Below are 27,084 nucleotides of genomic sequence, written 5' to 3' on the forward strand. Positions count from 1 at the left end.
GTAAGTCCGATCTGCATCCATCGCGTGAGAGACCAATATCGCTTTGGAGTACCGGTCATGGGGAGAGAATATACATATTCGAGAGAATATACATATATAATATATATGTATATGTATGTCATTGGTTGACGTGTTGTTCTAAACACGTTATTGCGATAAATATCATCATATGCCTCAGTAGTTGAAAGGATAAGATGCCTGCCCGGTAAGCAGGAGATCCAGGTTCGATTCCTGGCTGAGGTGGTATTTTTTCGCAAAATAATTATGAGTTTTCACAACTGGTCGGGTCGTGACGCACACCCTCTCTTCTTATTTGGGCCCTTGTATGTTTTAGAGCCTCGTCCCTTGCAAGCTTTGAGCTGCACTGATCTTGCGTAGTCCTCTATGTAGGAAGGCACGTGAGGGAGTCACGTGCAAGAGGGAGCTGACCGCTGAGCTAACGTGCGTGAATTCCTCGTTGTCGAGCGCATACATTTAAGTACATGAGATTTTACTGGAGTTCTTTCATCAATTATCCTGTAAGTCTGACGGATGGCAAGTGTTGGTTGAGTGCCACCATGGAGAGTGGAGCCTTATGAATGTCGTCGATAATGAGAGATGAGAGCTGGGAATAATGTAGCAAGATTGCTAGATGCCTTTCTTGATGATCGAATGAGAATTTGTCTCATTGAGTCTTTTTTCAATATGAATGATACCTTGATCAACGATGAATGCTATCAATCTGGAGAAGACATGAGTTGATGGCGAGTTCAATATCTTGTGTGGGAATGATGATAGCTAGAAGAGAACTGAGCTTTTGCTTGAGCCTGTATATGAGCCTGAAACATAGTGCTGTGAGCCTAAGCAATTTATTGACTGACGAGTATCTGTACACTAAGTCCTAATGATATGCTGATGTCGAGCAGCAGCGAGCAATGCCAATCTATGTTAATAAGCCATGGATGAGCCTCCATGTTAATAAGTCCTAGAGAAAGTTCTGGCTGAGCTGGCCAGAACTCTTGAGACTGAGTAAACCATTGAAGTCCAGTCCACTACAATGGATGAGAAAAGAGTTGATCAATCGAAACGCTTTGAGAAGCGCAATCTGCTGGATTCATAAAGCCAGAAATGTGGCGCCAGATGGCATTTGTCGACAATTATTGGATTTGGGTTACTTTGTTCTTGACGTAATCTTTCCAACGAGATGCATGAGATTTGATCCATAAGAGAATGACTTGAGAATCCGTCCACAAATGAATTGAATATCTTGAGCTTAAGAGGGGATCCCATCTTTTGGCACCCAAAAATCAGCTCTAATTTTGTGAATTTTTTGTGGAAAAATGAATAATATGATTAAAAAACCAATTTGAGGGTTTTATTCTATATCTTTTTTTATTGTAAAAAATTATTTTTTCATCTTGTTTGAACAAAATGGCAGCCATCTGATCCAATTCTGGGAACACTTTTCGTGAAACGAGCTCAAGTGGTGTACATGATTTCGGCAAAACGATTCAACCTATGCAAATTAAGAAAAAATGACATTATTTATACTGTTATAGTTATCATCTGACGTAGGGATTTTTTAAAATATTGATTTCTTTTGAAATGGCGATAATTTGAAAAAAAGGTTCAATTTTTTGATAAAAAATCGTCTTTAATTGTTGATAAAAAAAACTACGAAATATTTTGTCAATTTTGCAAAAATCCTAGGTCAGATGATAGAGAATGTTGCTAAGAATTTTCAGTTAAAATTTGAAGTCAATCGGATGAAAACTTTCTGAGTTATTATGTACACCGTCTCAGAAAATACAGTTTTGAGAAAAATGCGTTTAAAGTTTTTGAAACATTATACAGCTGTGTCACAGCAAAATTTTCCATCTTATCATTAATCTGCGATGCCTGCTCCATAAAGTTGATTTTCTATCAACCCATCAGCCTCATCAACTTTCTTTCTGATCTAACAGCGACCTTTTAGCCTCTTTTGCCTCCTCCGAGAAACTTTTTTCTGCTTTCTTCAAACGCACTGTGTCGTACTCTTTACAAAATTCGTAGCAGTTATGGCCAATTTTGAGGTTCAATACTTTCATAATTTGCAAGTAACTTCTGTAGTTATTGAAATTGCAAACAGCCAGATCTATTACAGTTTCTAAGCTTTTTTGCCGAGATTTTGAGTTTTTGGAGCTATCGTCCACTTGCGATAGCTTTCGTTATTATTTTGCGTGTTCCAAGACAACTTCCAAGACAACGATTCAATAATTAATCCTTGCTCAGTTTCTCATAAATTGCCTTCACTACATTGAAAATAACATCACAGATATTGGCGGTTTGCGCTTGTAGGAAGAGAACGTATATTCATGGCTTGCTGCAGCTGCTCACCGGACGGTGCGAGACGCTTCGGAAAACTTCTCGACCACTTTGACTTCAAATTTCACTTTCGAACCTTTTTTCTCATATTCTTGAGAGTTTAAATTAATGATTAAAGTAATAAAAAAATTTTTGATTTTTTTAAACCTCAAAGGTGGGATCCCCTTAAGTGTGGCTTGAACATGAGACATGAGCTTCGTGAGTAACAATACTGCAGCGAGCTTTAACCTGGGAATGATTAATTTTTTGAGTGGAGCTACTTTCGTTTTGAGCATATAAGCGACGTCGCAGAACCAGTGGACGGTGAGCGGACAGTCAAATAAATGACTGCTGCCATGGCAGGAGATGCATCAGAAAACCATAAAGTTCCACCCTTGAATCGCTCCACGTATTAAGTCATCGTGGAACTGAGACACTAGCTAGCGATCTCGGCCCTTATTGCCGATAAAATTGAAAAGGGCTGGTAATGGATCGTCTCAGCCCAGAGTGTGCAATCAGAGCTCTTGTAAGAGCATCTTTGCCTTGATAGTGACTGGAGAGAGAAAACTGAGCGGGTCGAATATCTGTGCCATTTCAGATAAGATGAGGCGTTTCGTGAGTCTACCTGGCTGATCATTGGACTTGGATGAGAAAATGAACTTATCTTCTTGAGAAAGCCAACTTAATCCGAATAATTTGATCGCGCAGTCGTCAAGTGTTGACTTTGCTGAGCTGTTGGATGAGATCGCTGAGAGTAGTTTTATTTTTATTGCATGCATTTTGCGAGTAGGACCCGCGTTGCACAAACCTATTACTTGTTGAGCGACAGAAATGAGTTGATCAATTGTATCTGCGCCTCCAAATGTATCATCCACATATCGACCATGAATGAATGATGGTATAACAAGCGGAAATAAATGTCTTTCATCCTCAACCAGTTGAAGTAGAGTTACGAGTCCGAGTTATTAAAATGGAACAGCTTTTGTTCCGTAGCCGTAGTGAGCTGGAAGGGGGCTTCATTGAGTCGATCATCTATCCAGAGAATGCGTTAAGGATCCCTATCTTCTAGATGAATCTTCTAGATGAATCTTCTAGATGAATTCTCACTTGTCGATATATCTTAGTGATGGCAAACATGTACCGATGATGGCGAATCCAGATGAAAACATCCGTAATATTGAGTAGCAAATTTGCCCCCGTGTGCATGATTCCATCATTGAGAGATTTCCCTGATGATGTAGGACTTGAGTCGTTAAATACAACCTGAAGTTTGTAGTTGAACGGTCGGCTTTAAGTACTCCATGACGAGGCAGGTGAAGAGGTGATGAGGAAAAGGAAGATGAGGAGAAGAGCACTTCAGCGACGAAGAGTCACCCAAGATCCTCCACTTTCCTGATATCAAAGCATCATGTACCAAAGTCATCTCAGAAACATGATTATCTTCATTAACTCCTCTCATGTGATTGAGTTCTTCATACTTCCTCACGAAACTTTCATAGAGCTGGCTATATTCTACATTTTTGTTAAACCAACGTAAAATCCTTTGTAGACATCTAGAGGTATTTGATAAGAGAATCCTAAAGTTGTTGTGAGTGGATGTTTTGAGTGGAATTCGCACTATGTATCGTCCAGATGAATTTCTTGAATGAATAGTACGAAAATGAGCCACGTATTCCTCTTCTTTTGGTGATAATTGAGAGTGATTGTCGATAGGTAATTCCTCTTAGAAACTTAGTGAGTAATTCCTTGATGTGGTCCTTATTGAGCAGAAACTTGATGAGCCAATGGAGTGAGATGTATTAATCGGTCCCATAACAGTCCGCGTCAATAATGATATCAATTGGACGGAGATGGTAGTATTCTGGATTTGCAAGACATAGTTTCTTCAGATTTGACCATTCTTACATTGATACTTTACTGGAAGGCGTAATTGATGAAACAGTTCTTAGGATATAAGCGTTGATCTTGACTGTGTCTTGAAAGATTAGAGATCCAATTATAGTTGTACGATGCCAAGAGTTTGAGTTGATCTTGAGCCTCCTTGTGAGCAGTTAAGCAGTTAAGCAGTAAAAGAGGTTTTAACTTGAATTAAAGTTGTTCCTAAAAGAGCTAAGCGTGATTTAGCATTGGTATGCAATGAGCTGACGATGTGATGTTGGCCATCACAACAGTTACATGGATGAGCTGTCGAGCCCTGAGAGAATGCCGTAATTTTCGAAACGGCAGACTGTCTTGATTGAGCAGCAAGAACAAGAGCTGTCCTTTTCGGTGTCTAAGCGGCTGGCGGATGAATAGATTTTAGTCGCTCGAGAGCTCGGACTCGTGCAGTCCTCGACAGCCAACGGCAGTCCAAGAATGCCTTTAATTGAGCAAATGATGGATATTTTTGAGACGAGCCAAGAGAAATCTCTCATGCTTCTCAAGTTGAATGATCCAAATAGCGAGAAACATGATGAACTAGGATTGATCACCCAAATCTGTGACACCCAATGTGGTCAAGGCCGTGTGAGCTTCTGTCACAGTGGTGATAAATCGATTGAGAACAGTGGAATTCCTCTGGGTGAGCGTCGAGATAATGAAGAGCTGGTCCAAGTGAGACTGGATGAGAAGTCGTTTGTTTTCGAAGCGACCTGTGAGTAATTTCCACGAGTCTCCGAAAGAGGCACCTGTGAGTGGCAAATTAAATATGAGTTGAGCAGGAGGATCTTTTAAACAGCCTCGCAAATAGTGGAGACATTTCATATCAGGGAGGTGTTGATTGTCCAGAATGACGCTTCGAAACATATCGCTGAACGTCGGCCAATCCGCATAATCGCTTCGAAATTACGGGAATGAGATATTTGGAAGCTTAGAATTGCCTTGTGAGCTGGCCGATGAGGTGGGAGGAGCTGAACGAGTGAGCCGCATTTTGATCTTGCAATGTCTCGCTTCAGAACGAAGTATCCTCTGAGCCTGTAAATAGAAATTGTTTGAGAAATAGGTAGAGAAAATTTGCTGACCATGATACTTTGAAAAGGGAATGCTCCTTGGAGATGTAGAATGCGCCTTGAATCCCTCGTCAGTCTAAGCCTTCCATTCATTGAGCTCCTCGAGTGACGCAGTTGAGCCATCAGAGTTATCGAGCAGTTCCTGTAAAATGGTGAGCCTAGTGTGCTGAGACTTTACCTTTAGAGCGAGATCTATTGATAGCTCAGCGGGTGAGTTGCTCTTTGTAGAGTGAGCCGAGCTGGTTCGAAAGGAACGCCGAGATGAGCGGTTAGACCCAGGAGCACGAACAGAGCCCGACGGACCAGCAGTGCCGACCGCGAGAGCAGAAACGGGCACTTCAAGTGTGGCAATTTCCGGCTTCTTAGAGTCAGCTATATTGAACACCAGAGAGTTCGTTGGTTTTCACGTACACAAACAAACACAAGGTTCACCTTGACTCCCGCTGCCTACGATCACCTTCAAAGAACAGTCTAGAAGTTACAGAGAATCACTGACATGGCACCTCGGATTTTTCACTCACGATCCAGCTCGAAGGACCAAATGTTTGAAAAATTAGTTTAATTATTATAAAATTCTGGGACTGTGAGCGATGCACTAATATTCTGTATCGCAATTAGCTTATGTCTATATCACAAATTTCATCGTTGACTAGGTTTTGATATTCTCAGTATCAAACAAGTTCTTGACGTTTTAATGGGGAATGGGGATAATTTCAAAAATATTATAAAAATTTAAATATACAGTTATAAAATACATAAGAAATAATAAAAATTTTATCAAACATTTTTTTATATATCTCACCGTTTCGTTGATAATTGATGGAAATCAAAAATATAAGTTAGCTTTTGAGGGGTTATTTCATCCCTTAAAACTCTGATTGGGCACATATAAAAAAATACATGTCTCTTAAATTTTTGTGTTTAATAACTTATTTCAAGGAGAATCAAATCGTTTCCGGACAGTTGTGACAGGTCCCTTGTAAGTGTTTCAATATCTTTGTTTTTTCAGTTTTCTCAATTCTTTTTCCTTGTCTTCTCTTTTCTCCTCTCTTTTTTCTTTCTTCTCTTTTGTTTTATTTCTCAACAGCTTTATCTCTCATCCTGTTTCTCTTTTCTAAATGTCTTTACCTATTCACTTTTCCTTACCTTTTTCCCTCCTTAGCCTCTTATATATTTTCCTCTTCTCTCATTATTTTGATATCTTCTCTCCTACCAATCTTTGTAACCTATTTCTTTCTTTTTCTTCTCCTTTGTTTTTCTCGTTATCATTGCTATTTGCACAATCTTCTTTATTTTTCTCATTTCTCTTCCAATATCCGTACTTCTCCTTATAATTCTGCATTTTGATTCCTTAGCTACTTCTTTATATTTCTAAATTACCTATTCATACTACACTATCATCTCCGTTTCTTTCTTTTTCTTTCGTATCGTTTCTTCCTCTTGCCCTCTTTCTCTTCTACCCTCTATCTCCTCCTATTCTAATATATAATCCAATTTCACTCTTTTATCTATTCTAAACTCTATTATCTTCTCTCTTACATTTTCATTATTTAATATAATCATTTGATTAAACTACCTCTCGTTCCTATATACATTAATTTTCCTTCCCTCTCTTTTGTCGCGCCATTTAAATACATCACTCATTTTTATATATCAACTTCATAAACTTTCTACCTCTATTTTCTATCGTATTTTCCTTACTTTTTCTCTCTCGTCTGTATTATGTTGCGTCTGTATTATTTTTGAAAAATTTGTCTCGGAAAATTATTTATACTGTATATACAAAATGTCTATTATAACACAAGACAAAAAAAGTATTTTGGAAAGAAGACCAACTACTAATTTTCTATGTTTCTTAGATAACTTTTAACTTGATAAAACAGAATCCGTTTCCCAAAAATATCACGTCACATTTATAAGATACACGTAAGATACAGATAAAATAGTTCAAAATTACATGAATCACATAGCAAATTAAAATAACGTGGAACCATAACTTCTTATGTATATATTCTGTATATATCTTATGTATAAATTCTTATCTACGTAGAATCACTATAAACAGTCAAACTAAATATCTTCCCCTATAAACCTCAAATTCAAAATTTATAAACTTTAATATTAAAACTTGTAAGTCAAAAAGTCATGATAAAACTGAAACTCATAACCATTTTCATTAAATTTTGATTAAAAATTTCCTTTTCAAAAAGTCATCACAACTATCTCCGAAGCCAAAATTTATTTGTAGCAGTTTTTCACTTGTTTCAACTATTAATCTTTGTAATGAACGTTATTAGGCATTTAGTTTTTATGACTATTTTTTGACAAAATTTTATTCTTCAGTTTCCTATCAGTCATTATAGCAATTATAGTATGCAATAAGTTATGTTCTGTCATTTTCAGTCATTCTCACGATTTTATTCCTTGGGCAATAATCATTTGAGTGTAGTTTTCCATCAGTCATTTTAACGATTTAGATTCTCAATGAAAATTATATTCCGTCGTTTTGAAATTGTCGTTCTCACGAGTGACTATTTCTTGGAAATCAATTGAAAGGAGTTTTTTTAGAGATTTTCAAAGTCATTCTTACGACTATTGCTCGAGCGTAAATTTATTGCAAACAGATTTTCTTTAGTCATTTTAATTACTTGAAACAATCGTTTTCATGACTATTCTATTTAGTCATTTGCATGATTACCTAATCAATTGTTTTCACTATTCTTATTAAATTATTTCTTTGAGTCTGCAGTCATATTTCACTATTATCTCTAAACTATAACTTTTTTGGCGAGTTTTTTAATTTATCGATTAATAAATCGCATTATGCGCAAATGCAACTTTACTACCATAAAAGTAGCATTTACGCATTATGATTAATCAATCGCATCAAACGATGAATTAAAAAATGTCCTTTTTTACGTGAAATGTTGTTACGCACTAACCCCTCCAAGCGATTAATTGTCGCCCAGAAGAGTGTGGGACTTGGGCTCTAAGTCAGGGGTCGGCAAAACGCTGAAATTGGGGCCACTTGTTGTGCATATCTTAGGAGCATATCTAATATTTTTTGGTACCTTGGAATAAAGTTTCATTTTACACTTACAAAAATAGCGTTGCGTGTATATATAAACGGTAGTGTAGTCTTAAATTTCTAATATTCGAATCTTCGTAATATTATAAAATTTTTTTATAACAATTTAGCTAAACCGTTTAATGATGAAATATGCAAAAATATATTGTAATATATAGAACTCAAAATGCATAAATTCTTATATCTGGATTCAACTTATATCTAGTTAATTTTTTTATTAGTCAAACAAAGAAATGTGCCCTAGCATGTTTTGATTATCCTAATAATAAATATTCATTATAGGAAAATTTTAATTCAAATGCTTATCTCTACTTTTAAATATTCTTTGTGCGACACAATATTTTTTGACTCCTTGAATAGCAATGAACGGATGTTCCTGTTATCCCCTCTTCTCACTTTATTGTGCCTAGTGGCCTAACGCTAGCCCCAGCGCGCTCAACTGTTGCCCGCGGGCATTTGGGCGCCCGCAAGCAGTGCCCACTTGCCGACCCCTGTTCTAAGTTAGTCCTCTATCCACTAAAACCTCACGGATGCCGTCTTTAGGCACTTGGTCGGTGATACCGGCGGTATACTTTCCAGTCATCCTGCGTAGGAAGTCTGTGCACCCCCCGGTAAGAGAATTGTCTCCTATCACTTCCTGCTCTGAGGGGGGGAGGAATGACTCCTTTCCCTCTCCTAATGAGGGGAGGTTGGGAGGGATGGGTGACACCTAGCCCATCCCATCCCGTCTCTCGCGTGACAAAAGAGGGAAAACCCCCGCGCTGCATGCTTTTTGGAGAGGCAGAGTATTTATAGGGGAGCCGCCGCACAGTGGTCTAGATTTCGAAAAAGGTGGCCAAAAATAGAAAAAGGCTTTAGATTTGAACGAAAATATGTATACAAAGATTTTCGAGGCCGATTACGAATTTAATATGAAAATTTCAAAATTCAAAATGGCGGATTTAATAGCCAAATAATTGTTCGGAGTTTCATATAAATTAGTGTATAAGAGCATTCGAGATTGCTAACTACGATTATAAGATTACATTAAGAACAGTATATGTGATTTGATTGATTTTTATTTCCAAAATTTTCGAAAAGTAATACTTACTACGCAACATTAGAAAATATAATTAAAACATAGAATATGTGATTGAAATATATAATTAAAATATAAAATATGTTAGAAGTTAAAACGTGTAGAAACACATAATTAAAAAACAGTTAAAAAAATTAATAAATTTAAAATGTAAATTTAAGTTTAAAAAATTAATTGCAATCACTGTCGTCGAATTCCCCACTATTATCTTTGAAATCAAAGTCAGAATCATATTTATCAGTAGTTTCTAAAGAATTTTTAGATTTATCAGGGAAAATTAAAAACTCTAAAGCCTCCGAAGATAACTTTTTACTTTTCTGGGGAGTCATTTGTCTCATATTCGAAATAAGTGAATCCGAAGATATCAGAAGGAACCAATGAAACATATCTTCTATTGTGTTTTTGTGTGAATTTTTCCTGAAAAAATCTTTATAATATTTTTTTATATCCTTATTTTTGGCTTCCTGGGCATCTTTGGATAATTGACCGATTAGCTGATTGTATTATTTGATCTTTATGTCTTAAACTTTATGAACTGTCGTGGATAATATAATATCAAGGAAATTTTTCTATGCACATTTCCGTAGTATAATAAGATAACATTTTTGAAATTTTTCAACGTTTATATTGTATCCACTTGACATGACCTGCAAGATAATGTGAAATCGCTTAATGAAATCTTCGTCTAATCGTAAGATTGCAGCAGACACTGATGACTGTTCAAAAAAACGACGAGCTGTATTGCCATCGTTAGAGGCTATTGCCATAGCCTGATTTTGGTCAATAAGAAGACCTAGCTATATCTAAATCCCTTCTGAATTATTCTTTTCCGAATCTCGATTGAGATCACTTGAGTAGAGACCACTTTATCAATACGCAATCCTAAAATACAAATGTAATTTTAAACAGAGTAGATTTTTTTCTTAGAATTAGCATTATTTAATTACAAAATAAGAAAAATTATTTATACAAATTAATATTTTTGCGGAGCGTAATGCGAATGATTAATTGCAAAAATTTATGAAAATTCAACGATACATAAAAATAAGATACTCAATATATATATTCAAATTATTCTATTGATAAAAAGCAGATATGTATTTTATTCGTTGTTCAAGAACAGGTAGTCTCCAACTTCTCTGCGTGCCTGTGCGTCGAGCTTAACCTGGCTCGGCGCTGCTACATTCAAAATCTCACAATGACAGGGGCAGTGACGGGCAACTTTAAACTAACGTAGCACCGCAAGTATAAAAATTTCCACTATTTCCTTTGGAATAGCATACAGTAATGCTCTCTCTACAAAATTCTATGGTCCGAAACTCATAATTATAAACTTCATTTTTTGCATTTTTGGCCACCTTTTTCGAAATGCACTGTGCGTCGGTGACAATTGCAGCCTCTTCCGCGTTCTCCCCGAGCTCACTCCGAGTCCAGCTGACTCTAGTCCCTCCTTCCCCCTTGGAAATTAGTCGTTTGCCAGGAAGTATTGTTGGCGCTGCCTCAGGCGACGTCATCACCTTCCCTGCCGCGGCGGTCATCGGGAGGTTTTCCTTCTTCCTCCTTCGCCGTTCGGCCTCCTACTTGTGCGACATCACTTTTTCGCAGAAGGAAGAAATCTCCTTCCATACTTCCTCATTGCCGATCATCTTTTCTATTATGGCCGGCAGTGAAAAGTCTTCGTCCAGCACTGGAGCGAGGACTCCTCGTCCTCCTATGTTAGACACACCTCAAGGGTGTGTTGTGCGGTTTGCCGCACAGTGCAGGCACTGTGCCGTGCGCTCGTTCCTGATACGGTGCAGGTAGCGGCCGAAACAACTATGGCCGGTTAAGATCTGGATCGTTCAGAAAGACAATCCTCCTGGGCCTTGCTCAGTCAGTCTTCCAGATAGAGCCGTATAGCCTTTACAATTCGGCACTTCGTGATTTCGGTCGTTTATGTGGAGCGACGCACGTCCATTCACGCCCAAATAAGAAGGAAAGGTGTGCGTCATGGCGGAGTCCGACCAACCACGAACCAATCGTGAAAACTCGTAATTCTTTTGCGAAAAAATACCACCTCAGCCAGAAATCGAATCTGGATCTCCTGCTTACCAGGCAGGCATCTTATCCCTTCGACTACTGAGACATGTGATGATATTTATCGCAAATAACGTGTTTAGAATAACAAGTCAACAATTCAATGATACACATATATACGTATATTACAATATAAATACATATATACATGTATTCTCTCGAATTCGGCAAACGTGACGAGATCCTTGAAAAGATCAAATACAGTCAACACAACTGGTTAATTTGCGGAAATTTTAAGATTTTGTCCATGATATTAGGATAGAAAAAATTATTATAAGAAAAATGTATGGCCTATAAGAGCTTCTTTTACTCCAGGTAAAAAGAATTGAGAAAAATTGATCAAAAAAAATGTTACTTCGATCATGTTATATCGAGCTGGAACTTATGAAGCAGTTTGTCAAAGCTTTCAATAAAGAAAAAGATTGCTTTAAATACTTTGGTGAAAAATTTACAAATATATCGAATGCTAAGTTGAAGAAGGGAATCTTCGATAGTATCACAGATACGTACATTAATGAAAGATAATCAATATATAACTACTGAAAGATGATCAATTTACTACAATAACATTGAAAGAAGCTTGGCTAAGTCTTAAAAATGTGACGGAAAAGTTTCTAGGTAACAACAGAGATAAGGATTATAAAAGAATTGTCGACTGTTATTGAATTGTAACAAATTAGGATGTTTTATGAATTTAAAATTGCATTTTCTCCACTTTCATCTCGACTACTTTTTCAAACACTTAATATACAGTGAAGACCAGGATCAATTTCATCAATTCCTGGAGGAAATTGAAATAAGACATCAAGGTAGACGGAACAAAAATATAATGATGAATTATCGTTAGTTACTAAAAAGAGACACAAAAAAGAAAGTAACGCATAAAAGGAAAGCGATTCGAAAGTTATTCGAAGAAAAAAAGTATAATCGCACAAAAAAGTAGGAAAAAAAGAGGTTAGTGAGATTGTTGGTTTGTCTGTGCCTTGCCTTCACTCGTCGAATCATTTTGAAATCTTTCCTTCACTGACCGGATTAATTCCAGAACTTACCTTCACTGGCCGGATAAATTCCAAATCTTGCCTTCACTGGTTGGATTAATTTTAGATCTTGCCTTCACTGGCCGAATTAATTTCAGATCTTGTTTTCACTGGCCGGATCATTTCAAGATCTTACCTCCATTGGCCGGATTAATTCTAGATTTTGCTTTCACTGACCAGATCATTTCGAGATTTTTTTTAGCCGAATTAATTCCAGATCTTGCCTTTACTGGTCGGATCATTTAGAGATCTTGTCTTCAAAGATATATAGATTTTAAGGTGTGTGGGTTTGAGATTTATAAGTTGAGGGTTCAAGGGACTTGGTTTGATTGATTTACAATGTTAGTTTAGTTTATGATTGTCATTCTACGTAAATAAGAATTTATAAGTTACGTTATTTTAATTTGCGATGTGATTTTGGATCCCTTACGTGTATCTCATAAATGTGACGTGATACGAATTTTTGGAAAACAGATTCTATTTAAGCGTCAAAATATGTAGAAAAAAGTCTCCCTTTCGGAACAAAATACTTCTTTTTATTTTGTGGTCCTGTGTAATCAATGTATTTGATTATCTCGAGAATTAAATGGGACAGAAAGGTTTTGCTTCTTTAATGTTGTTTGATTTCAAAATTATATAATATAAAGTATAATATAAAATATAAATATTATATAATATAAAATTATTCGCAGATGATGTTACTTCTCGATATTTTCAATGTATTTATATTAAAAGCATTTTTTTAAACTAACCAATTTTTTCGAACTAATTTTATTTAATGAGTTTTCTAGTATATGAGTTTTCTAGTTATTCTTAATATAAAAAGAAAGATAAAATTCAAGATCAAAAAATCAATAATTAGAATATCTCGTAAATTATTCATTTCTTGATAATCATATTATAATTTCTTGATAATCATATTATAATTACTATACACAGAATAATGAGACAATTTTTAATTTAACTAAATTAGAGAGTTTAATATGACAAAAATTTAATGTAAAAGAAAACATATAATTATTAAGAGAAAGAAGATTCTCGTTATGTTATCAATGGGCATTCAACATCAATTGCATTGCTAAACGGTGTGCAATTATATGTTTAAATTAGATAGATATACAGGGTGCTTCAGAAATAGTTGGCCAAACTTTGAGATCATATTCCACTCATTGTAAGGATGAAAAGTCATATAAACATGGGTTTGGAAATGTTTCTTTTTCTAGTTATAAGCATTTTTATTTACGTATTGTACATATTGACGTTATTTATGAGGATATCTTAAGACTCTCGTGTATGATACTCCTGTTGCTATTGTGAAAGTATTCCGAAATTATATTATCACTACGTGTGAAAAAATACGAAATACTCCGGGAATTTTTGAACGTCTTCGACAACCCATGTACCGGTCGTGGGGATTCGAAAGAATACATGTATATATGTATATTGTAATATATATATATATATATATATATCAGTGTATTGTTGACGTGTTATTCTAAACACGTTATTTGCGATAAATATCGTCACATGCCTCGGTAATCGAAAGGATAAGATGCCTGCCCGGTAAGCAGGAGATCCAAGTTCGATTCCTGGCTGAGGTGGTATTTTTTCGCAAAATAATTACGAGTTTTTACGACTGGTTCGTGGTCGGGCCCCGCCGTGACACACATCCTCCCTTCTTATTTGGATGTCGATGCGAAGCATGCATCAATGTGGAAGGAAATCATTTCCAGCAATTTCTATAATGAAAATATATAAGTAAGTAAAACGTTTATAACTTGCAAAAGAAGCGTTTTCGAACCTATGTTTATGACTTTTTTTCATCCTTATGAGTGAAATATGCTCTTAAAGTTTGGCCAACTATTTCTAAAACACTTTGTATATCTATCTAACTTAAACATATGATTGCACACTGTTTAGCAATGCAGCTGATTTTCATTAACCTTGCCCATTGATATCATAACGAGAATCTTCTTTCTCTTAATAATTATATGTTTTCTTTTACATTAAATTTTTGTCATATTAAACTCTCTAATTTAGTTAAATTAAAAATTGTCTCATTATTCTGTGTATAGTAATTATAATATGATTATCAAGAAATTATAATATGATTATCAAGAAATGAATAATTTACGAGATATTCTAATATCTTATTTATTTTTTGATAATTTTATCTTATTCTTTTTATATTAACTAGAAAATATACTACTCATATACTAGAAAACTCATTCAGCTTCGAAAGGATTTTATATCAATCTTATATAGGTTTTAATTTATTAACAACACTCTAAAAAATATCGGTATGAAATTTCACTACATCCATGTGATGAAATAATTTGGTGTGAATTTTAACATCAAATTGTTGTGAATCTTTCACACCAACTTTCCAACCAACATGGTGTCAAATTTTGATAGGATATTGTTTATGTTCATACACTTACAGTGTGACGGCGCGGCACGTGATTATAAACAATCAATTGCAACAGCGAGCGGTTAGATGTGTTTTTTCGTGTTTTCGTGCGCGTCTTTTCATGTCAGGTATTGAATTCATACGCGTTTTTTCGTACCAGGCATTGAATTTGTGTACTCGTGTGCTTTTCATTAAACTTTCATTAAGTGTTTGTGATAAATGTTATTAAAAAGCTTGATAAATTAGCTTGACAATATGTTTATTAAGATAAAGTACTGTAATGTAAAGAAGTTCGTTCATCGTTAGATGCGACAAGTGATTCAGCGGAAGAATTCATTCTTAGAGATAATTGTATATTTATAAGCAATAAAATAAAAACATAAGCTGGATATACTATATTCATACAGGTATTTAAGGATTAATAATTTAATACTTGCTTTTCGGTATATTTTGTTTTCATAACATTTCTTTTAAAGATATTAACAAATTACTTTAAAATAAATTATTTTTCTTACTAGTGCGTAATAAATTTATGGTAGAAGTAGGAGATGAGGAAATAAAATTTCAAGATTCAGACGAGACTGAAATAGACTCTGAAGATCTGATAGAATATATATTAGGAAAACAGTCAGATAGTTTTATTCTGAATATTGTCAGTAAAACTTCAACTACTAGCCTGTATAAAGCTGGTAAATCTATTATAAATACAATATATAACTATAGTACATCTAATAAATAATATTAATATTTTCAAAAATTTTTTTGATAATGCATTAGGATCATCTACGGTGTATTCAGCAATAGATTCATCATCTGCCAATACATCATCTTGTGATGACAGTAATTATTGTTTATCGCCTGTTGAGCAGTACTTCAAAACTGTTAATAAGAATATTTCTGTGCTGAATGAAGATCCAAAAAAAAATACTTTTATAAACAACATGTTAATTGGTAGTAATATAAATTCGCTTTACAATTAATTTAAGAATTAATTTAATGTATATGTATTTACATTTTGATTACACATAATATTTTAATAAAGGTAGTTAACGAAGTTTTGAACAAAACAGAAATTGGATATGATTTGCTGCAAGAATATGAAGCGAATGATATTCTCAAACTTGAATCTCGCCAAGCTTTAATTAGATTGATTGTTGGACACATTCAAAACCAGTATGGGTAAATAAATCTTCTTATGCAATTTTTATAATTTATGCCTTTTTTACAATTATACAAAATTTAATTTTTTTTCTTTTTATCAGAAAATTACTAGATAACAATATAAAGATTTTTTACGTAAAAGGAATTGTGCAAAATTTTCCTACATTATGGGATCCCAGCACTGCAGAAGGATACGTAAGTACTTCATATACAAGTTTTTGTAAAAACTATAAATTTTTTTATCTATAATACATACAGGAATTATTCTACAATCCTAAAGATAGAAGCGGTTTGTCATGACGTCTTCGTACAGTAAATAGAGATTCTTACGATTATAATGTTCTAAAAAAAACCAAGGAAAAACAAGCAGAAACAATTAATAGCAGCCCTGAAAATCCAAGAATTCCTGACAGTGAAATAAATGAAAATAAAGAAACGGCATAGTCCTCTTGGAATGATCAATGAAATGTATATTGTTCCTCGATATTATATTTTTTAAATACTATATAGCTCTTAAATTAAGAAAGTAATTATTTTCAATATTTTGTCAGTAATAAATCATTAAAATTGATATTTCTAATTATGTTAATTATTTCCCATATGATAGTGTGTACATGATATCAAACACAGTTATTAGAAATATTGCAGTATGTGTACGTACTCTGCATTTTATAAAATGTATATATATTATTAGTATTAATTTAATGTATATATATTAATATCAGTAATCCATGTACATTATGAAATATAAAGCACACCATAATATTTCTGGTAATACCGTATTTGATGTAAAAATCACACCGCCAATAGTATTAAGATTCACGCCATTTTCAATGAGGAAATTCACACGCTATATATATATTTTCCACACCAAGCAAACAATGTTGATTTCACATCAACATAGTGAGAATTATATAAACACCCATATGGTATTAAGATTCACACAATTAGTGTCAATTTCACACCGATATTTTTTAGAGTGAAGATATAAATACAAAAATAAAGCATATTAAACGCAATAATAATGGTTCGACATATTACAAATACTACATACATAAGTTTTCTTTGTTTTGGTTTATTATTCATCTGTAAAATTATACTTGCGTTCTAACCTTCTTATAAGCTCATTTTCTGTTGTTATTCTATTCTTCTAGTTTCTCTATGAATTTTATTCTTTTTCCTGCTTTATGATCATTTTCATCTAACTGATTCCCTTCCCTTTTTCTCCTAACAACTGATATAATCCTGTATTATTTTTTACCTGTACTGTAATTTGATGAAGTTTTCTAACGTTTCGGTCTCACTATGACACAGTCTACAGATATTCTCTTATTCACGCTAGAATCTACCTAGCTTTTCATTCTCACACCTAAGTCTCTCAAATATTTTTTAAAAACCTTTTTGACAATATTTATTTAAATATTCCAGAGTCTCTATCATATTTAGTTCTCTATATCTTCTTTCGTATTTAGAGTTTTTGAATCTTGTTATTGCATTTGTTTCTGAACTTTTATATCTCTTATCATACATATTCACTAATTCGTATTCTTCCATCAAATTTTTGATTTCTATTCCAGACATCCCATTCTTACGTAAATACATTTCTCTTTCGAATTTCCCATTCCATTGTATTTTCTTCTCTTTTTTTCTATTTCCTTTAAGCATATTCTCAATATTTTATTTTTTTTGTAATCTTTTCTTCGAATTTTATTGCTCTTTTATCTGACTCCACTTACATAAGATGTTTTTTCGTTTCTTCTTTAACAATGTATCCTGGTGCGTTAAACTCTAACGGCCATTTTATGAATTGTACGCATGATTTATGACCGCCCGTTGCTAGGCGACAACGAGCGCGTCGATTCGCGACCCCTCACTGATCGTCGAAAATCGCGCGATTACCGCGGCATTGTAAGCTCGTATCCCGATAACCGTCTTCTGGCGATCCCCGCGCAAACCGCGAGCGTCGAATTACATTGCAGCGGCTATCTCAATACCGGCGTGATCTAACGAATATTATAGATAACTTCTTAACAAATCCGAATTCTTATGACTTAATCTTGTTATATATTGTTACTTGATTTGTTATAATAATCTATTATTCTTTTAATTACTGCAATATCGCATATAACAAAAAATATACTGAATTTAACGAATTATTTAGACACTATTAAAAAAAAACAAATCAATTTTTTTACTTTTCGTGATTACGTACTCACGTAATTAATAAGTATTCGTTACATTCAATATTTTTTTATTGTCATATGCAATTACACATACGACAATAAAAAAATAATTAAAATAATAGAATGCTCAGTTCATACACCATATTATTTACATTTATTTTTATTTCGAGATAATGCTACGAAATCAGACAATTTTTTAATTAAATCATTAAAGGATGAAAACAATACTTATTTTGTTAACTTTTATTATATTTTAAACAATATAGTATGTGAAGTCGTCAAAAATTAAGAACCAGACCACGCCGATCTGAGAAACGCGCGCCAACCTTGACCGCTACGCACATACGCGTGCTCATTTGTTACTTTTAATCTGATCCATTATAAAAACTACTCGTTGCATGCAATTTTGTTAAAGGAAAAAATTGTTTCTTTTAGCATAAAGAATCACGTGGTGTACTCCAAATGCGGAAGTTTTGAGTATTTTATATATATATATATATATATATATATATATATATATATATAGAATGTGTGTGGTGTGTGTGTGTGTGTGTGTGTGTGTGTGTGTGTGTGTGTGTGTGTGTGTGTGTGTCTTAATAATTATTTTAATTTACCGAACTCGTGCGACCGGCGAGATATTTCGCGCTCGAAATAAAAGCCCGATTCGGACGAAGAAAAACCGCTCCGTTTTATGTGTAAAGCAGTTTTCAGCTTTTTCCATTATCTCAAAAATTATTCGAGATATGAATATCAAAAAAATATCTCATACAAAAATTTTACAAAATGAAATTTCCTCTATTCATTCACATAAATAATATTCTTTTGGAATAATTATTTAAAAAATTGTTTTTAATTTTGAAAAATGATTATATTAAGGAAATATTATTTATGTGAATAAATAGAGATAATTTTATTGTAAAACTCTTGTATGAAACATTTTTTGATATTTCTAATAGTTTTCGAAATATGGAAAAAGCTGAAAACCGCTTTTTATTATAAAACTATTTGTAAGTAAATGTAGTATAATGATTTTATTATAAAATTGTGTATTTGCATAACCGTCGATGTTCACATTATTTTTTTTTCATCTTTTTTATCACAAGAAAATGCTAAAGTGTTATTTTTATACCACTTATCATGAGATAGATACCATGATACGTTTTTTTCTTTTTATAGTGATTTCCCCAGCAGGACTATTCCACTCTTATTTATTTATGAACGAATTATTCCAAATCCTCCCTCTCTTGAATAATTTGAAATATAACATTTAAAATAATATGTTTAAAAGAATGTATTACTATTAAATAAAACAATTATTATTTCGTATGTGGTTTTTCGGAATTATCTTCTTTTTTCTGCCCTCTGCTTTTAAATATTCAATAATAATATATCCCTCCTTATACAATTCACGTTAATATAAACTCGATTGTAGTTCGATCCATCCGCGAGAATACCATCAATATGGCCATACCAAACTCAATTTCGGCATTCTGTTTAATGTGATGTTTATTGCACCATACACTGTCACTGGTTAAAACATTTTGAATGTTGAGTTCTCAATCGCGAACTAAGAAATAGGGGGGGAATAAAGAGCATATTTCATCAAGTCATCAAAATATTAGCAGAATATCGCCAAAGACAACAGATTTGATCAGAAATAGTTAGCAAACTGACCTCATCTGATAAATCCCATTAATATTCAGTGCCAGCAGACTGGCAGCAGAAATCAAGCTATCAGTTTGTCATCAGATTGTCTCATACAGGTCCTGCTTGCTTTCTGCTGCCAATCTGACGGCAAAGTCTGCAGCAGAGCCTACTTGATTTCTGCTGTCAGTCTGCTGACACATAATGTCAATAGATTTTGTAGGATTTCGAGCAATTTGTTGACATTGTCAGATATTACAGAATCTGTTTGCAATCTGTTACTTTTCTAGCATCATAAATCTATAGCAGATTCTGCACATAATCTGTTTCTTCAAGTTTGGCTTCAGAGATGTTTACACAATACGAATGTCATTTAGATGAAATGACTGATTGATGCTAAATAAGGAGCGACGCCTATTATTATATAGTAAGTAGTTATTATATAGTAAAAATATATGAGTGATTTCTCTACGAGATACATGTCATTTTTATATGAAATATGATAAACGTGGTTGATTGCTAAAATTAATTCACGTGATATTAGCATCATTTTGATATCAAGTATGATATGCATGTTTAATTGTTAAAATTAATTAACGTGATAATAACGTCATTTTTATATCAAGTATGTATGTCAAGTATGTAATGTATATATAATATAAGATACATGCCTAATATTTAAAAATGATATTATTATTATTATATAAGTGACAGAAATTTTGCAACAATTTCAGTATAAAGCATAATCTGCAAGAATAACAAATAATTTAAGTGCAAAGTCAAACAGTGCAAGTCGTCAAAATATTACAAATGAATATTGCAAACGTTCTCAATACATTAATTATCTTTTTAAATTTCAAATTTCAAAATTCCGGAAACACCTGTAATGATAAAGAAATTAAATTACGCGATATGATAAAGGATATTATACAATTTTCAATAAATGAAATATCATTTGATATTCAAACTGATACTATATTAAAATTTGAAAATTATTGGGAATCAAAATTACTTGATGCAGATTTTGTTGCAGATGATGAAAAATTTTAAGATGAAGATGATCAAGCAGGAGACAATTGTATATCAGAAGAACGAAGATTTGTCAATAACTATAAAAGAAGAGTTGTTAAAAAGTACAAAAAAGAATGGTATTTCTTTTTATCGGTAATACATAATTTTAAAAAGATGAAATCTTTGTGGCAACTATATCGATGAGAATATAGAAAATGAGTATCTATAGAGAAAAGATGTATACTTCCGAATATGTCTTATGAAATTTTAAAGAAGTTAATGTCGAAAAAAGAATTATTTATAATATAGATCGACGATGAGTTTTAGAAGTCAAAACACAAATCGGTCTCTCTTCATTTAAACCTAATACAACATGAATATTAAATTTTAAAAGAAAACATAGAACTATGTCAAGAAAAGTAACAAAATTTGTATATCATTCTGCAGCAACAAATAAAGAGCAATTACAAACTGCATATCAGGAATTCATAGCATAAAATCTTATAAAATCTTATCTACCATAAAATCTTTTTGAAATAGAGAATACATATAATACGACGAAAGTGGAGTCAATTTGGAAAGAACACTGATCACGCAAGATATTACATAATTGAAAGCATAGTTCAATCATAATCGGTAACTACGCATAATTATACTCACAATTATCGCTCATTTTGGCAAGTCGACAATTAAAATCACCTCTTTACTTGGTTTTAAAAGAAGCGAGTAGAAATTTTAGACTACGCATTGAAAAAACTTTGTTTAAATCTGCAAACGTCTCCCTTACAGCGTCAAAATCGGGAAAATTAATTACACAATAACTTCAGTCTTGGTTTACAAATATTTGTGCCTACTGGAAGTTTCAGTGTGCTATTATTAGATTCTTGGAGCGGACATTGTCCCGCAAGTCTGCAATAATTTATGCCACGTCACAAAACGTGTCTAAACGAATTTTAACTATATCAAAGTAAACCGTGGGAATGATCTCTTGATGGATTTAGATTATGAAAGAACTTGTGAGAACATTTAGTAATCGAGTTATGTTATTAAATTATGATATTAATTTATATTTGAGAATAATATCATCAAATCATAATTTTTAACGCATATATAGCTATTATAGCTCCGCGATTTCATAATCTTTTCAAATATGCCTGGTTCAAAAGGATATATCAAAGAATCAGATCAGATTTTAAAAATCCAGTAGATTTTTGTTTCTCTGGAAAGGATATTGAAAAAATACCTCGCTGATCCATATATAGTGCACCTACTATAATACGATATTCTCGGTGCAAAAAATATTTTTGTATGCAACATTTTTTTGAAAAATATCGTAATTGAACATTTTGTTATATAACAATCATATATTAATAACAAGATTTACACTTAGTTTAAATATTTATAATAAATATATTCATATTGCATTGTTACGTTCAGTCCAAAGTAAATTGAGAATTGAGAATTAAGAATTAAAAATATGAACGGAGTGCGAATGGACTCGGAAGGACGCGAACAGCTACTCTCTCGAAGACTAAAGCATGGAAACATGATCCCTCGAGTCCGAGCACTGATAAGTCTTGGCACTAGGTCAGCGATACAGGAACGCTGTGACACTATTCCACAGATGCTGGTCGGTCGTTTTCTGGTCAAGAAACTTAATTTCTCTTACCAGGGATAGACCTTGCGATCAATGGGGAAATGAGACAAGAGATTTTAAGAGAAATGTTGAGAAATTAAAATTAAATTAAATGTTTAATGTGATTAATGTTGTACATGTTTTGAGAAAAGAAACGATGTAGAAGAGTAGTGTGTTATCGCGGGTATTACAATCGTTCGGCGGCGGGTAGGATTTCTAGTAAGGAGAGTGTGAGTGTAAGAGTGTATTAAGCGATGATCCTACCCGGTGATACAATACAAAAATATATTTGCGAATAAATTAATACTTAAATTAATAAAAATGAAAATATGACATTGTTTAGACGTTATATGTATGTGTATATCAAATTAATGATGGAAAATTAAGGGGGAGAGTAGACTTGGATTTATTCTGGAGGAGGGGTTGTGAGATAAAATAATACAGGGAAGTCTACTTCGAAATTGGGAAATAGGGGTTCTTTGTCATCGGAGAATAAAGAACCGGGGGATGCATTAGAAATCGATGATTCGAGTTCGAATGCATAAAATGGATGTTCCGAAGAATCGATAGAGAATTCAAAGAAAAATTGGAAAAACGAATCGAGAGGAGATTCAGAATAATAGAGGTTGATTGTAAAAGAAGAGGAGAGGGAGATTAAAGAGCGGTGATAAAAAAGGTCGATGGCAATGGTTCAGTAGATTGTTTTGTTGTTCGTTTCGCTTTTTTGTGATTCTGGTTCTAAATGCCCGCCGGGCTCCATCACTATAACGATGACGGGGTCATTTTAATAAATGATCAGATTGTCGAACTTTAGAAGGCTGCATTTTTGACTGATTCACTAAGAGAAAAAGGGAAAAATGAATGAAGAGAAATTTGGCACATGGTAAAAAGAAGAAAAGAAAACTAGAAGAAACAGAGAGAGAGAGAGAGAGAGAGAGAGAGAGAGAGAGAGAGAGAGAGAGAAATACGTTCGAAAGCCTTCAACGATATTCGGAGGTGCCAGACAGTCCGCATCAGTATAAGAGAGAGAGAGAGAAAAGTAGGTAAAACAACCGGAAATCTTCAAGGGCCTTCAACGAAATTCGGAGGTCTCAGAGAATCCGCACCGGTATAAGAGGGAGAGAGAAAGAAAGATAAAAAGAAAAAGGATGAAGAAAAGAGAGATGTAGCTTTAAGTAAGATGGAATGAAAATTCGAAAATTGTAAAATGAAATTATTTCATAATTAACAAAAGACTTACTGATAGTCGATTAAGATCAAGGTTGCCCAAGAATAAGTTTGAATATTCTTCTAGAAGATTGACTTGTGTTCACTGGTTTTAATTATTAGTCTTGAAAGAATAATGAATGCTGGATAGATAATGCCGAATTAAGTTGTGACGATCAAGTACTACTATAAAAGTGAAGAGTGGTGAAAAAATAATGACTATGAAAAGTGAAGAATGAATCACAAAGAATGAATGGCTCGTATTGAATGAAAATTTAAGAAATTATGGCTAATGAATGCTGGGTCGCACTGAATGAAATTTAGAAAAATAGTGGCTAATGCGCTACGCCTCAGAAGAGTCCCGTTTTTATGGGCTGACCCTCTGATTCTCGTAGAGAAAGGATGTTCTAAGAATCTGAGAGTAGCTAAGTGAGGTAAGACAGGATACAAGCTAGACAGGATGTTTATGTTAGATATCGTGTCTCGCTCATTGTATGCTTATGCTTGACAGACTTACAACAAGCTTTGACTTGATCCAACCTGAGGATTTATAATATTTAATAATATTCTTTTCACATTAAATAAAAAGATTGCTATAACTTGAATAGTTCGATATATATACAGGGTATCCCAAAACTCCCGTATTTGAAGTACACTATATTATTTAAAATATGATAAAAGTTAACAAAATAAATATTGTTTTAATGATTTAATCCTTTAATGATTTAATGATTTAATAAAGAAACTGTCTGATTTCAGCATTATTTCGAAATAAAAATAAATATAAATACACTATGAACTGCATTCTATTAATTTAATTACTGCAATTGCATATAACAAAAAAATATACTGAATTTAACGAATTATTTAGATAATTATAAAATTATATTATAAAAAAATCAATTTTTTAATTTTTTGTGATTACGTACTCACGTAATTAGTAAGTATTCATTAAATTCAGTATTTTTTTATTGTTATATGCAATTGCACATACAACAATAAAAAAATAATTAAAATAATAGAATGCTCAGTTCATATAATTTACGTTTATTTTTATTTCCAGATAATGCTACTGAAATCAGACAATTTTTTTATTGAATTGTTACATAAAGGATGAATACAAATACTTATTTTGTTAACTTGTATTATATTTTAAACAACACAATACGTGAAGTCGTCAAAGATTAAGTCCCAGGCCTGAAGAACGCACGCCGACCCTGATCGCTACGCACATACGCGCGCTTATTCGTCACTTTTAATTTGATTTACTGTAAAAACTACTCGTCGCACGCAATTTTGCTAAAGGAAAAAGTTGTTTCTTTTAGCATAAAAAATCACGTAGCGTATTCTAAATGCGGGAATTTTAGGACATCCTGTATATATTATTTTAAATGTTATGTCTCTATTCAAGAGAGGGAGGAAATAATTCATGATTTGAAATAATTCATAAATAAATGAGAGTGGAATAAGCCTACTGAAGAAATCACTATAAAAAAGATGGACATAGTATCTACCTCATAATAAATAGTGTGGAAATGATAACATTTTATTATTTTTTTGTGATGAAAAAAATAAAAAAAAGAAAATAATGTGAACATTGATGGATATGTAAGTACATAATTTTATAATAAAATCATTACACTACATCTACTAACAACAGTTTTATAATGAAAAGCGATTTTCAGTTTTTTCCATTATATTTCGAAGACTATTAGAGATATCAAAAAATGCTTCATACAGAGTTTTACAATAAAATTACTTCTATTTATTCACATCAATAATATTTTTTTAAAATAATCGTTTTTCGCAATTTAAAAAAAAATGTTTTAATAATTATTCTAAAAAAATATTATTTATGCAAATGAATAGAAAAAATTTCGTTGTAAATCTTTTGTATGAAACATTTTTTGACATTTATATCTCGAATAGTTTTCAAGATATAACAGAAAAAGTTGAAAACTGCTGCATATAAGAGCCGACTTCATCTCTTAAAACCGTTTTTCAACCGCAGATGATATTTTCTAAATTCATCTGATGGATATGTAAGTACATAATTTTATAATAAAATCATTACACTACATCTACTAACAACAGTTTTATAATGAAAAGCGATTTTCAGTTTTTTCCATTATATTTCGAAGACTATTAGAGTAGATTAGTAATCTTTATAGTACCTATATGTATGTACAAGTTTCATTAAAATTGGAATTTGCCACTTTGCGAGATTCCTTTGTAAGTGGTCAAACATCCATATTTTTCTTCTAAAATTTCCAATGAATTTTCTTTATCCTATCTCTCATACTTGTTTCATATCGCATATTGCTTTCTTAATTGTCTCTTTAACTCTTATGTCAATACTCGGAATTTTGTTATCCAACGACATTGTTCAAAAGAATTATTCATAATATAGATCTATGACGATGAGCTCTAGAAGTCAAAGAACAAATCAGTCTTCCTTCATTTAAAACTAGTGCAACATGCATATTAAATTAAAAAACAAAGCATGGAATTATGTCAAGAAAAATAATAGGATTTGTACATTGTACATTGTACATTGCAGCAACAAATAAAAAGCAATTATAAACTGCATGTCAGGAATTCATGACTACCATAAAATCTTACATGAATCTTTTTGAAATAGAGAATACACATAATGCGACGAAAGTGGAATTCAATTTGAAATTACTTTCAGGCAGAGCACTGATCACGCAAGGTATTCATGGAATATTCATGTACCCATTGAATTCTTTCAATTAATGCTTTATATCGCGAGAAAATCATTTCATTAGCATTATAACTCAACAATTGCAAGCCAGAAGTATGACACGTTTACGAGTTATATAATGCATTATATCTTGTACAAAATGAGCCTGGAATAAGATTTGACAGGTTTCGAACTCCCATGAACTGCAGTTGCTTCAAATATAAAATAGGACGAAATGTTGGGATTATAACGTACCTGAACTTAGCTTTAGAAAAACGGACTGTATTTCAGTTTGTTTTTATCTAATTGAGAGAAAATATATGTTGAAAGAAAGTTGAGACTCACAAACGTTCACAGCGCGCATCATCAATAACCAATAACGTTTGGTTTGTAGTGCTTGGTATGTTAGTGCGGATATCATACATAAGTTGTGAAATAAATTATAAAATATTAATTATGTGAAAATACTGGAAGAATTATCACGAGCTGAATTTGTTAGGTAAGATAAAGTAAACATTCTTATACGTATTTTTGTCAGTAT

At 32.9% G+C, this 27,084-nt stretch overlaps 2 protein-coding genes, 1 non-coding gene and 1 pseudogene across 10 annotated transcripts in view; 3 read left to right on the forward strand and 1 right to left on the reverse strand.

Moving 5' to 3' along the window:
- Window positions 1-27,084, forward strand: part of LOC105424069 (uncharacterized) — a 474,166-nt gene that overhangs the window by 323,164 nt on the left and 123,918 nt on the right. The gene's annotated exons all lie outside the window — the stretch shown is intronic.
- LOC112552396 (transfer RNA isoleucine (anticodon GAU)) overlaps window positions 1-27,084 on the reverse strand; it is a 134,954-nt gene that overhangs the window by 86,844 nt on the left and 21,026 nt on the right. The gene's annotated exons all lie outside the window — the stretch shown is intronic.
- Window positions 12,808-16,177, forward strand: LOC148935288 (uncharacterized). Of its 2 annotated transcripts, none has more exons than XR_016140341.1 (3): window positions 12,808-15,441; window positions 15,517-15,949; window positions 16,041-16,177. XR_016140341.1 is itself a non-coding variant. In XM_089081498.1 (3 exons), the coding sequence occupies exons 1-3, from the start codon at window positions 15,531-15,533 to the stop codon at window positions 16,046-16,048; spliced, it is 339 nt and encodes a 112-aa protein (XP_088937624.1). In that variant the 5' UTR covers window positions 12,808-15,530; the 3' UTR covers window positions 16,049-16,177. The 2 variants fall into 2 exon arrangements, 1 of the variants encoding a protein (XP_088937624.1); XM_089081498.1 differs by having other exon boundaries at window positions 12,808-15,687; window positions 15,776-15,949.
- LOC148935289 (uncharacterized) lies at window positions 21,648-25,400 on the forward strand (annotated as a pseudogene).

The sequence above is a fragment of the Pogonomyrmex barbatus genome, unplaced genomic scaffold, assembly GCF_055798465.1.
Source record: "Pogonomyrmex barbatus isolate J1 unplaced genomic scaffold, ASM5579846v1 scaffold5, whole genome shotgun sequence".
NCBI classification, from domain to species: domain Eukaryota; kingdom Metazoa; phylum Arthropoda; class Insecta; order Hymenoptera; family Formicidae; genus Pogonomyrmex; species Pogonomyrmex barbatus.

Excerpts from the sequence above, each read along its gene's own strand:
- LOC148935288 (XM_089081498.1), top strand. The coding sequence starts at position 15,531 with ATGGTAGAAGTAGGAGATGAGGAAATAAAATTTCAAGATTCAGACGAG. Across the intron at positions 15,688-15,775 it reads TACTAGCCTGTATAAAGCTG|GATCATCTACGGTGTATTCA; the intron begins GTAAATCTATTA and ends ATAATGCATTAG.